This window comes from Palaemon carinicauda, chromosome 33, assembly GCF_036898095.1.
Source record: "Palaemon carinicauda isolate YSFRI2023 chromosome 33, ASM3689809v2, whole genome shotgun sequence".
Lineage (NCBI taxonomy): Eukaryota > Metazoa > Arthropoda > Malacostraca > Decapoda > Palaemonidae > Palaemon > Palaemon carinicauda.
Genome location: NC_090757.1, coordinates 51,708,541 through 51,720,966, shown reverse-complemented (window position 1 = coordinate 51,720,966; position 12,426 = coordinate 51,708,541). Strand labels below are relative to the sequence as shown.

At 43.2% G+C, this 12,426-nt stretch overlaps 1 protein-coding gene across 5 annotated transcripts in view; it reads left to right on the top strand.

Moving 5' to 3' along the window:
* The window catches only part of LOC137625949 (BAG family molecular chaperone regulator 1-like), a 121,219-nt gene that overhangs the window by 63,001 nt on the left and 45,792 nt on the right, over nucleotides 1–12,426 (top strand). For all 5 annotated transcript variants that reach the window (XM_068357005.1, XM_068357004.1, XM_068357008.1 and 2 more), the window contains exon 4: nucleotides 10,263–10,451. In XM_068357005.1, coding sequence (XP_068213106.1) covers nucleotides 10,263–10,451 — 189 coding nt within the window. The remainder of the gene's footprint in view (nucleotides 1–10,262; nucleotides 10,452–12,426) is intronic.

Below are 12,426 nucleotides of genomic sequence, written 5' to 3'. Positions count from 1 at the left end.
GCGTTGGGCTTTCGGAATTCGATTTTATCGAATTCCAAAAATATACACCTAGGCTAGAGAGAGATAGAGTTAGGAGAAGTTCCTCTCGTTCTATTGACATTTCCTCTCCTCATGCCCCACAACCTATTCCTTCCCCTGTAGTGGTTGCTCCTAATCCCCCTTCTGGCACTCAGGAACCTTCGATGGCTGATATGATGCGTGCCATCCAAGCTCTGGGTGAGAGAGTTGAGTCCCTAGCTAGTGACCTTAATCAGCTCATGGCGGATGTCAAGGAGCTGAAGTGTAAAAGTGCAGTGGGAAGTGTTAAAGTGAGTGATAGTGTTGTGGATAGTGTTGCGCTTGAGGGTTCGTCTGTTCGTGCCTGTCGTCCTCCTAGTCCGGGACCTCTTGCAAGCTCCCAAGTCCAGGGGAGAAGCAATGTCGTACGACAAATGGGTTCGAGAGGCTTTAATCAGCGAACAGACGTTCCCTCCGTGGTATCGGGCGTATCTACCCAAGATCGCCCCTGCCTAACAAAGACGAGAGAGCCCATTTATACCTCGTCTGCGGAAGAGGTTTCTCGCAAGAAACCATGGACCAAGGTCTCACGACCGTTAAAGCGCAAGTCGGTCCCTTCCGCGCAAGTCCAACGGCCCAGCTGTAGCCACTGGGTCAGTTCGGACCCGCTGCAGTCATCCGATGACTGCTCACCTCCTAAGAGAGGCAAAGCGGTACCGCTTCAGACAGTTACACCGTCTGTCGCCGCACCTGCTCCTGTAGACCCTAAGTGGTCTTTACTGCAAGACATGCAGTCGCAACTTACGTCGCTTATGCAGGACTTTCGTGCGGAGAAGGTTGCTGCCGCACCAGTAGCTAGTGCAGCTCCTTGCCTACAACCACCCACACGATCGGTTGTGCGTCCTGGGGACGCTGAAGTAACCTTCTCACGCACTCCAGTTGAGAGAGTTCCGCCACCCATGCGTTCCAGTGTGATCTGCCAGCCGCATGTTGACGTTCAGCGACGCACGGAGGTATCCGTTGACGTCCGTGAGGTTCAACAACCGTCAGAGTTGTTTTGTTTTGACGCGGTGCGTCAACCTCCGCAACCCAGTGTGGTTGCCACTGCGCACCCACATCAGTCTAGACAGTCTGGAGTAGACGCTGTGCGTCCCCGCGCTGCTATGGTTGTTGCCAGCTCACAGACTGGGCAACAGTTCCATGACGTTGCGTCCGGCTCAGTCACGCATGCACCCGTGCGGCCGGACTCAGCCAACCAGCCGTTACCCACTCCGTTGCCGTTACCTCATCAGTTATCGGATGAGGGACTTTCTGATGATGATGGTGCTGCACATGAAGATGAACCGCACTCAGAACTGGACGAGCCTAAGTCTACGCAACCCTCTTTGGACTTTAGAAAAGTTTTGGCCCTGTTCAAAGAGATGTTTCCGGACCAGTTTGTGTCTGTAGCTCCGCGTTCGCCTCCGTCAGAGTTTGTGTTAGGCATGCCGTCAACCGCTCCTGCCTTTACTAGACTCGTCCTCGCACGCTCGTCCAAGAGAGCTTTGCGAGTGATTGGAGAATGGCTGCAGTCCAAAAAGAGTTTAGGGAAGACAGCTTTTACGTTTCCCCCTGCTAGACTCTCTTCTAGATCGAGCGTCTGGTATGCCACGGGAGAAGTTCTCGGCTTTGGAGTTCCTGCCTCTGCCCAGGGCGACTTCTCAAGTCTTGTAGACTCTCCCCGCCGCCTAGCCATGAGACGCTCGAAGATATGTTGGTCATCTTCGGACCTGGACCACCTTTTGAAAGGGATATTTAGAGCCTTCGAGGTATTTAACTTCTTAGACTGGTGTCTAGGAGCTCTAAGCAGAAAGATCTCTCCGACGGAGAAGGAGACTTCCTTGCTCATTATGTCCTGCATGGACAAGGCCGTACGTGATGGGTCTAATGAGCTTGCTGCATCCTTTGTGTCCGGAGTCCTTAAGAAGCGTGAAAACCTGTGTTCATTCCTTTCAGCTGGAGTTACACCATGCCAGAGATCCGAACTTCTGTTTGCTCCTCTTTCTAAGTGCCTTTTTCCAGAGGACCTGATTAAGGAGATTGCCGCTTCTTTGATACAGAAGGATACTCACGATCTTGTTGCGTCCTCTGCTCGCAAAGCCACCCCTTTGCCTACCTTGTCAGCTAGACCAAGGATGGACACTCCAGCGTCCCGTTTTATTCCGCCCTTTCGTGGCAGAGCCTCCAGCAGAGGAGGTGCTCGTGCCGAAGGGAGACGTGGAAAGAAGAAAGGAACCAAGTCCTTTAAGGGCAGAGTCTGACTGCCAACTTCTTCAGACAGCAGTGGGAGCCAGACTCAAGAACTTCTGGCAGACCTGGGAAAAGAGAGGCGCAGATGCACAATCTGTGAAGTTGCTCAGAGAGGGGTACAAGATCCCGTTTGTACGAAAACCCCCTCTAGCAACGTCCCCCATCGATCTCTCTCCCAGGTACAGAGAGGAAGACAAGAGACGAGCATTGAAACAGGAAGTGTCTCTCTTACTAGAGAAGGGAGCGGTAGTCAAAGTCCTGGACCATCAAACCCCAGGATTCTACAACCGTCTCTTCTTGGTGTCCAAGAAGACAGGAGGGTGGAGGCCGGTGCTAGACGTCAGTGCGCTGAATGTCTTTGTCTCAAAGCAGACGTTCTCCATGGAGACCACAAAGTCGGTTCTAGCAGCGGTCAGAAGGGAAGACTGGATGGTCTCGTTAGATCTAAGGGATGCCTACTTCCACGTCCCCATCCACCCGGACTCCCAACCTTTTCTGAGATTCGTTTTCGGAAAGGTTGTCTACCAGTTTCAAGCCCTGTGCTTTGGCCTAAGCACAGCTCCTCTTGTGTTTACGAGGCTGATGAGGAATGTAGCCAAATTCCTTCATTTAGCGGACATCCGAGCCTCCCTCTATTTGGACGACTGGCTTCTCAGAGCTTTTTCCAGTCGTCGCTGTCTGAAGGATCTAAAGTGGACTCTAGATCTGACCAAGGAATTGGGTCTCCTTGTCAATATGGAAAAGTCACAAGTGGTCCCATCCCAAACTATTGTGTATTTAGGGATGGAGATTCACAGTCTAGCTTTTCGGGCTTTTCCGTCGGCCCCCAGAACAAGCCAAGCCCAGTTATGTATCCAGAACATGCTGAAGAAGGAACGATGTTCAGTCAGGAAGTGGATGAGTCTGATAGGGACGCTATCATCCCTGGAACAATTCGTAGCATTAGGAAGACTACACCTCCGTCCTCTTCAATATCACCTAGCATTTCACTGGAAAAAGGACAAGACGCTAGAAGCGGTTTCGATCCCCATTTCCGAGAAGATGAAGTCTTGCCTGACATGGTGGAAGGACAGTATCAGCCTCAGAGAGGGTCTGCCCCTGGCTGTTCAGACTCCCAACCACGTTCTCTTCTCGGACGCATCGGACGTAGGCTGGGGCGCGACATTAGACGGTCGGGAATGCTCGGGAATATGGAACTCAAGTCAAAGGACAATGCATATCAACTGCAAGGAGCTACTGGCAGTACATCTGGCCTTGAAAAGCTTCAGGTCTCTCCTTCAAGGCAAAGTGGTGGAGGTGAACTCGGACAACACCACAGCTTTGGCGTACATCTCCAAGCAAGGAGGGACCCACTCACTGACGTTGTACGAGATCGCAAGGGACCTCCTCACCTGGTCAAAAGGTCTAAACATATCGCTAGTTACGAGGTTCATCCAAGGCAACTTGAATGTCATGGCAGATTGTCTCAGTCGGAAGGGACAAATTCTTCCAACAGAATGGACCCTCCACAAGGATGTATGCAAGAGTCTTTGGGCCACCTGGGGCCAGCCGACCATAGATCTCTTCGCAACCTCGATGACCAAGAGGCTCCCAATATATTGCTCACCAATCCCGGACCCAGCAGCAGTTCATATAGATGCCTTTCTCCTAGATTGGTCACATCTAGATCTATATGCATTCCCTCCGTGCAAGATTGTCAACAAGGTACTGCAGAAGTTCGCCTCTCACGAAGGGACAAAGTTGACGCTAGTTGCTCCCCTCTGGCCCGCGAGAGAATGGTTCACCGAGGTACTTCGATGGCTAGTAGACGTTCCCAGAACACTTCCCCTAAGGGTGGACCTTCTACGTCAGCCACACGTAAAGAAGGTACACCAAGGCCTCCACGCTCTTCGTCTGACTGCCTTCAGACTATCGAAAGACTCTCGAGAGCTAGAGGCTTTTCGAAGGAGGCAGCCAGAGCGATTGCTAGAGCAAGGAGAACATCCACCCTTAGAGTCTACCAATCGAAGTGGGAAGTCTTCCGAAACTGGTGCAAGTCAGTATCAGTATCCTCGACCAGTACCTCTGTAACTCAAATAGCTGACTTCCTCTTATATCTGAGGAAAGAACGATCTCTTTCAGCTCCCACTATCAAGGGTTACAGAAGCATGTTGGCATCAGTCTTCCGTCACAGAGGCTTAGATCTTTCCAACAATAAAGATCTACAGGACCTCCTCAAGTCTTTTGAGACCACGAAGGAGCGTCGTTTGGTTACACCTGGTTGGAATTTAGACGTGGTACTAAGATTCCTCATGTCAGACAGGTTCGAGCCGCTACAATCAGCCTCCCCGAAAGATCTCACCTTAAAGACTCTTTTCCTGGTTTGCTTAGCCACAGCTAAAAGAGTCAGTGAGATTCATGCCTTCAGCAAGAACATCGGTTTCTCATCTGAAACGGCTACATGTTCTCTACAACTTGGTTTTCTAGCCAAAAACGAGCTGCCTTCTCGACCTTGGCCAAAATCCTTCGATATTCCAAGCTTATCGAATATGGTTGGAAATGAACTAGAAAGAGTCTTATGCCCTGTGAGAGCTCTTAAGTTCTATTTAAAACGAACTAAACCTTTAAGAGGCCCGTCTGAAGCTTTATGGTGTTCAGTTAAGAAACCATCTTTGCCTATGTCAAAGAAAGCTTTATCCTATTTTATCAGACTGTTAATACGAGAAGCTCATTCCCATCTGAATGAGGAAGACCAAGCTTTGCTGAGGGTAAGGACACACGAAGTTAGAGCTGTCGCAACTTCCGTGGCCTTTAAACAAAATAGATCTCTGCGAAGTATAATGGACGCAACCTATTGGAGAAGCAAGTCAGTGTTCGCGTCTTTTTATCTTAAGGATGTCCAGTCTCTTTACGAGGACTGCTACACTCTGGGACCATTCGTAGCAGCGAGTGCAGTAGTGGGTGAGGGCTCAACCACTACAATTCCCTAATTCCATAACCTTTTTAATCTTTCTCTTGAAATGTTTTTATTGTTGTTTTTTGGGTTGTCCGGAAGGCTAAGAAGCCTTTCGCATCCTGGTTGATTTGGCGGGTGGTCAAAGTCATTTCTTGAGAAGCGCCTAGATTAGGGGTTTTGATGAGGTCCTGTTGTATGGGTTGCAACCCTTGATACTTCAGATCCTAGGGGTCGATCAGCATCCTGAGAGGATCGCGAGGCTCCGTAAGGAAGACGTACTTAAAAAGGCAGAGTAATTGTTCAAGTCGACTTCCTTACCAGGTACCTATTTATTTTGTTTTTGTTATTTTGATAACTTCTAAAATGAAATAAAAATTCTTAGCTCATAATAATGTAAACATATAGTGCTGGTCTCTACCCACCCCCCTGGGTGTGAATCAGCTATTATAATCACCGGCTAAGTTAAATATTGAAAAATGTTATTTTTATAATAAAATAAATTTTTGAATATACTTACCCGGTGATTATAAATTAAAGGACCCTCCCTTCCTCCCCAATAGAGACGCAGTGGAACGAGGAGAAAATTGAGTTCTTTGTTTACATTGAGTACTGGGTAGCCTATCTGGACGACAGATGGCGCTGTTGGGCACACCCGCAACCTGTGTAGCGATCGCTGGCGAATTTTACCTTAGTTTTCTGTCGAGCAACAGAGTTGCAGCTATTATAATCACCGGGTAAGTATATTCAAAAATTTATTTTATTATAAAAATAACATATTTCTGCCTTTGTCATAGTTGTATCTGTTCTCCTCCTACTCGCTGCCAGAGAACTGTTCCCGAATGATATTCAGTTGCATTGCCTCCAACGCCTTCAGGTCGTCTTTCGTAAGCTCCCCTTGGTACTCCTCGAGAAGCTCATTAATGTCGTCCTCACTAACAACCAGCCCCACCTATCTCTCGAGTGGAAAGATTTCCTCAACTTCAGGCTGTAAGACAGGCTCGGAATCGTCAATGGTTTTGTCTTCAGTCAGTCCTACGTTGAATCCCTCAAACTCTCGTGCGGGGATGGCAGCAGGCCATAGTCACTTCCTCGAATATTTCAAGGTGCGCCTTGAAACCTTCTGCTCCTTCTAAAATTCACGCAGGGTGGTTTGTGCTCTTGGTGATTTTGAGCTTCTTAAAGTTTGAAATCGCTTGCTGTCCATGGGCTGGATGAGAGGGGTGTTCTTAGGTGGAAGGTAGAGAACCTTGATTAAGGAGTATTCCGGAAGGTTATCTTCCTTGAGGCCAGGAGGGTGAGCAGGGGCATTGACCAACACCAGGAGACATTTCAGTGGGAGATGCTTCTCTTCCAAATTTTTTCTTTACAGTTGGACCAAAACAGAAGTTTACCCACTTGTCAAAGAACAGTCTTGTTACCCATACTTTCGCATTAACACTTCACATCACCGGAAGCCTCTCCTTGAGCACTTTGTGGGATTTGAAGGCTTGAGGAGTCTCCGAATGATACACCAGTAGGGGCTTGACCTTACAATCCCCATTGGCGTTTGCACAAAGTGCAAGGGTAAGCATGTTCTTCATAGGCTTATGTCCAGGCAGCGTCTTCTCTTTCTCTGTTATATAGGTCTGACGAGGCATTTATTTTTTCCAGAAAAGTCCGGATTTGTTGTAGTTGAAGACTTAATAGCGACTTTAGTCTTCCTGGAGAGAGAACTCGTCAAATGTCTTAACAAAGGCCTCCCAATGCCGCACTACTGAATGAGGGTCAGTCCGTCTCTTTAATTTCTCAAACCAACTATGTGAAGCCTTAAACTGTGTGTGTGCCTGTTGTGATGTCCTTTCTTCTGTATCATCTTCAGCCTGAGGGTGAACGAGATCACCGAAATTGGTGCTGGCCTTGGGGGAGATTATTGTCTCGGTGATCATGTCTCCAGGGATTGTCCTTAATCCAGAGGAGAAGTCTCTCCATCTCATCATAGATGTGGCTCCTCTTACTGAAAACAGTCATGCCCTTAGAAGGTGTTGCTGCTTTGATGGCTTCCTTCTGCTTAAGGATGGTGCTTATTGTTGATGGATTTTGGCCATATTCCTTAGCGATCATACTCTACCGCATGTCAGCCTCATATTTCTTGATCATCTCAAGCTTCGTCTCCTTAGAAAACATCTTGTTCTTTCCTTGAACATCAGCAACATTCTTGGGACTCATGGCTATAGAATTACAAATTGAATAAAGCTACACAAAAACTTTAAGTGGGAAAAGTGAAATCATCAATCTGAATTCAATTTGAACGATAGCGCTGCCAAAATGAAATGGTAGAGGAACGCTGGTACGTATATGCGTGATGGGAAAGATGCTGACAAATAGGAGAGCAGGATCTTATGGCGGTAACTAGCATGAGGGTAGGGAGATAACTAATGGGAGAGCAGGACAATGGTGGTGAGTTTAGTTTTGTGGCATGCAAATTTTGAAATCATTTATTTAGCAGCCGGGTGAATTTCGTTTCGTATCATGAGGGTTTATCATAATACAAGGTGAAAAAATTTTTGTATATCTTTTCATATCATGAATTTTTCATATACAGAAACTTTCGCATTGAAAGGTATTACTGTACACTCAGGCACACTATTCTATGTTTCCTTATTTCCTTTCCTTACTGGGGTATATTCCCTTGGAGTTATAACGTCTTTCTTTTCAACTAGGATTTTAGCTTGGCTAGTAATGATGATGATGATGATGATGCAGCACAGCAGCTCCCACTTCTGATTTTGGCAGCAAGCTGGAGAGAAATACGTCTTGCTGCCTCAACTGGCTTTTAACTTTTTTCTTTTTCATTTTAGAAATGAATAAATTTGTCAGCAGTGTCATGTTTGATGGATATATTAAAGGAAGAAGACAAGGATATGCAGTTGTTTTCTGGATAGACTGTGAATGTGCAGCAGTTTTCTGTGCAAACCGACTGTAATTAGCATCATCCTTGTTCCTGTTGTGCAGCATGTCTGTTACTGTCATTCCCTCGCTAGTCTGGCCTGATGGCAATGACAAAATTGAATCTAAGGAATCTGGCATCTCTTAGACCTCGCTAGTGCTCTGTCAGGGGAAGAAGGTTTTCTGCTCCCTGTAGCCCCCACTTCCAAAGATGCTATCACCAACACTAGGGTGAACAGGGTCTGACAGGCCCTAACTCAGCCATTTGAAGGGTATTTTAGACAAGAGGTGAAATTCTCCCAATTGATTAGTTCCAATTTGAGTTCTTTGAACCCTTCCAACTCTATGGTATAATCCCAGAAAGGGACTATAATCTTTGAGCATGATATCTCTAATTGATTCCTTGTTATCATTGATAACACTGTCATCGCAATTATTAAAGTTTATTGAAGTGGTCAAAGTGTTGGACAGAGGAAACAGTGCTTCAGGATTTTAATAATAATGATGGCCAATTTGTGTAATATTTAACAATAAGGGACCAGAAATTATTTTAATAGTTACGGAGGTGTCTCAGCTCAATTATCCCAAGAGTTAATGTGGTTGTGTTTCCTTTTTGTTGTACTATAAACATGGTTGTCTTTATGAGAGACAAAAAAAATAGCATATGGTGCAATGTTCATAGAAATACTGCATAACGAAGTATGAGAGTTTTACAGAATATTGAGCCTCGCTGAGTTTAACCAAACATTTATGTAGCAAGAACTGAATAAAAGTATTGGATGGCGAGTTGATTGAAAAGCAATGGTAAATTTTACCATTGGCTTTACTCTATTTAAGTATTATTGTTGATCAAGTAATATGTGCTAGAGTTGGTAAGTTGGCAAGAGACTTTTGACTACACTTTTAAGTGCTCGCATAAAAGAGTAATCTTTACGGTGGTGTTTTGCTATTATGCTTGCTTCATGGTGCAAAGAAATTTAGCCTTCAAGTACACACCTGCTCCAGAAACCTTGCGTAATAGGTTTAATTGTTGCTGTTTTGACAGAGACTTGGGAGAAACTGGTATCACAGAGTGACAGATGTAAAGAGCTTTTATAAGGAAAATCTTTTTCTAGTTATACTCTTGTAAGAATAGAGTTTAAACCCAAAGAAATGATTGTATTGAGGAATACAAAGGAGAGGGAAAAGTTGGAAGACGCTTTTATCCAGATAGAAGATTTTTTTCCTCACCTGATAGTAAAGTACGATGAATAGCAATGCCAAATAAAAACTAGAGGTGCACTAAGTAGAGAGCATGCCTTTGCCATGTCAAACATCATTATTTTGCTCTTAAATCCACTGCATACTTGTACTTCGATGTATTTTTCAAAACCTAATGGATTTTTCCTGGGGTCATACCCCACATATCCACCAAGTTAAGTTTAAATTGGTTCTGTAGATTTAGAGTAATGTTATTCACAAACAAAAAATAAACTAACAAAATATCTATTTACTTACCATTGCAATTATTTTCAAAGAACTGCTTCGTAATTTTACTTTGATATACTTTATCCAAAATTCAACAGATTCATCCTTGGGTCATATCCAACATGACTAGCAAGTTTGGTCAAAATGGGTACAATAGTTTATGCGTAAAGTTGCTCATAAACAAATGAACTAAGAGTCAGACGTTAGGGGCGAATACATACCCTTTGCCAAATATTTGATTGACGAAGGCAATGATTGGGGAGTACCCATGACTAGGCTATGGAGACTTTTAGACAGAGGGTCAAAGATAGTTGCAAGGCATTTGGCAAGCCTTTCTGTAGCCAGCAACCCCACATCTCCCTCTGGGGCTTTGAAAATCATTCTTGTTGTTAGGTTCCCATTCCCAATTTGATGTGGTATTTAGACTATATAAAACATATAGTAGAACTTATCAGATGAAAATACTATAAAGTATTAAAAAATAGTGGTTTGTATTTATGAAATAAATTTTCTAATTTTTTTTCCCATTAGATTTAATTAATAAACAAGTTTTAGACATTGTATCAGTGAACCAATTGCTTTAAAGTTTTGAATTACCTTTATATAATTATTTCTTCTTATTATTAATGATGTATTATTTTGATTCCAGATTGAAAATTCTTGTAGCAGAGTTGAGAGCAAGCTCAATGAAATCATCCCTCAGATTAGTGGTATCCATAATGGTTATTTAGATTCCAAACACTGTGGGGAAGCATTGGGTAAATTGAGAAAAGAGCTATTAGGTGTAAATGAAGATTTCATGCGTCTTCTGGAACAACTAGATGGCTTGTCTTTTGAGGTAAGCTATTTGTTAATGTGCATTAAAGATCTTTCCATAAAAGAGAGAAATAGTTAATTAGTTAGTTATAAGGATTTTGGATGTCTCAAAGGCTTTAGCTACAAGGATTTTGGATGTCTCAGGCTTTTTAGTCCATCCAGGGAGACTCCGTTTTCTCTAGGGTAGAGCGATTTGGTTTCAACATTTAGACAGTTTTTATTATCTTGTCTAACTTATTCTTGAGCTCGTGTACTGTGTTGTTGTTTACTAAATCCGCTGCAATTCTGTTCCATGTATTTGCTATTTTGTATGTAAAGAAATTACCACATTGATTTATGTTGTACAGTATTTTTACAATTCCAGTTTGTATCCATTACCTCGGGATTGATTTGTGCTAAACGTGAAAATATTTTAGTAATCTACGTTAGTTATTCCTTTAAGAATTTTGAATGCCTCTATTAACTCTCCCCTTAGTCATCGAGTTTGTAGATCAATTAAGTTCAAACGTTCCATCCTCCGTCTATATCAAAATTGGTTTAGTGTTGGAACTAGGTTTAGGGCCATAGCTTTTACTGCTTCCAGTCTATCTATATCCTTCGGAATACTGGGAGTCCAGAATTGTCCTTATTCTAGATGGGGTCTTACTAGTGATGTGTACAGCTGAAGAACAGTATTTGTGTGTCTATTTGAATTTTCTCTTTATGTTACCTATTAGTTTTTGTGCTTTCTTTTCAGCTTTTATGCTCTGTTTAGTGAACTTCAAGTCCTTGCTAATGATAATGCCAAGATCTTCCTTCTGATCCACACTTTCTATTTCATTACCCAGCACTGAGTAATCTGTTTGTGGGTTACTATAACCAATGCGCATAACTTTGTATTTCCCACAATTGAAAGGCAGTTACCATTTTACGGACCATTCCCCTAACTAATAAATCCTCTCTTGAGGCTTCTATGTCTTCTGAGTTCGCAGCAATTATGCTTAGTTTAGAATTGTCGGCAAATTTGGTTATTCTACTAGTTAATCCTAAATCTATGTTGTTAATGTAAATCAGAAATAGTAATGGGCCAAGAATGGATCCTTGAGGTACTCCGCTTGTAACAGCTGCCCATTCTGAGGCTTCTCCATTGATTACAACTCTCTTTTTTCTGTTTGTCAGCCAATCATCAAACCTTTCAGCTGACTTGTCAATAATGCCTAGTAATCTAATTTTAACCATTGATTTTTTATGAAGGACTTGGTCAAAAGCCTTTTGAAATCTAGGTATATGATGTCTATTGCCCTGCTTTAGTCATATATGCTAAACATGTGGAAAAATTCCAACAGACTTGTCACACAGGATCTCTTTTGTCTAAAACCATGTTGGGTGTCTATCAAAAGATTGTTTTTCTATGTATGTTTTACTATTGAATCTACTATAATTGATTAAAAAATTTTGCAAGGAACTGAAGTTAGACACACAGGTCTGTAGTTGCCAGGTTCTTCTTTTGGTCCCTTCTTGTAGATTGGAGTACATTGTCTAGTTTTCATCCTTGTAGTGCCTTTCTTTCATTGGCTGTATTTCGAAACATTTTGTTAAGGTGTGGGGTTATCTCTTCTTCTAGTTCCTTAATCTCTCTTGGATGAATATCTTCTGGACCTGATGCCTTAGGCTTACCGAGTCCCTTTATTTTCTTTTTGATATCTTCCATTGTAAAGGTAATTCTGTTAAGTGGTTTTGACCCTTCATATTTTATAGCTGGTTCAAGTTAGGGTCGTTGATTCGTCCCTAGTGAATTTAGTAGTGAAGTATGCATTAAAAGTATGCATTCATCAGTTTGGCTTTTTCCAAATCATTTGTTATAAGATTACATTCAGTCTCTGAATTGGCTAATGTTGTTTTTGATTGGTTTTTTACTGTTTACTATAAAAAATCTTTCAGGTTTTCTTTACTAGCTGAAGCTGCTCTTTTCTCTTCATTGATCTTGGTACAGTATTTCTAACTAGTTTATCTAAATT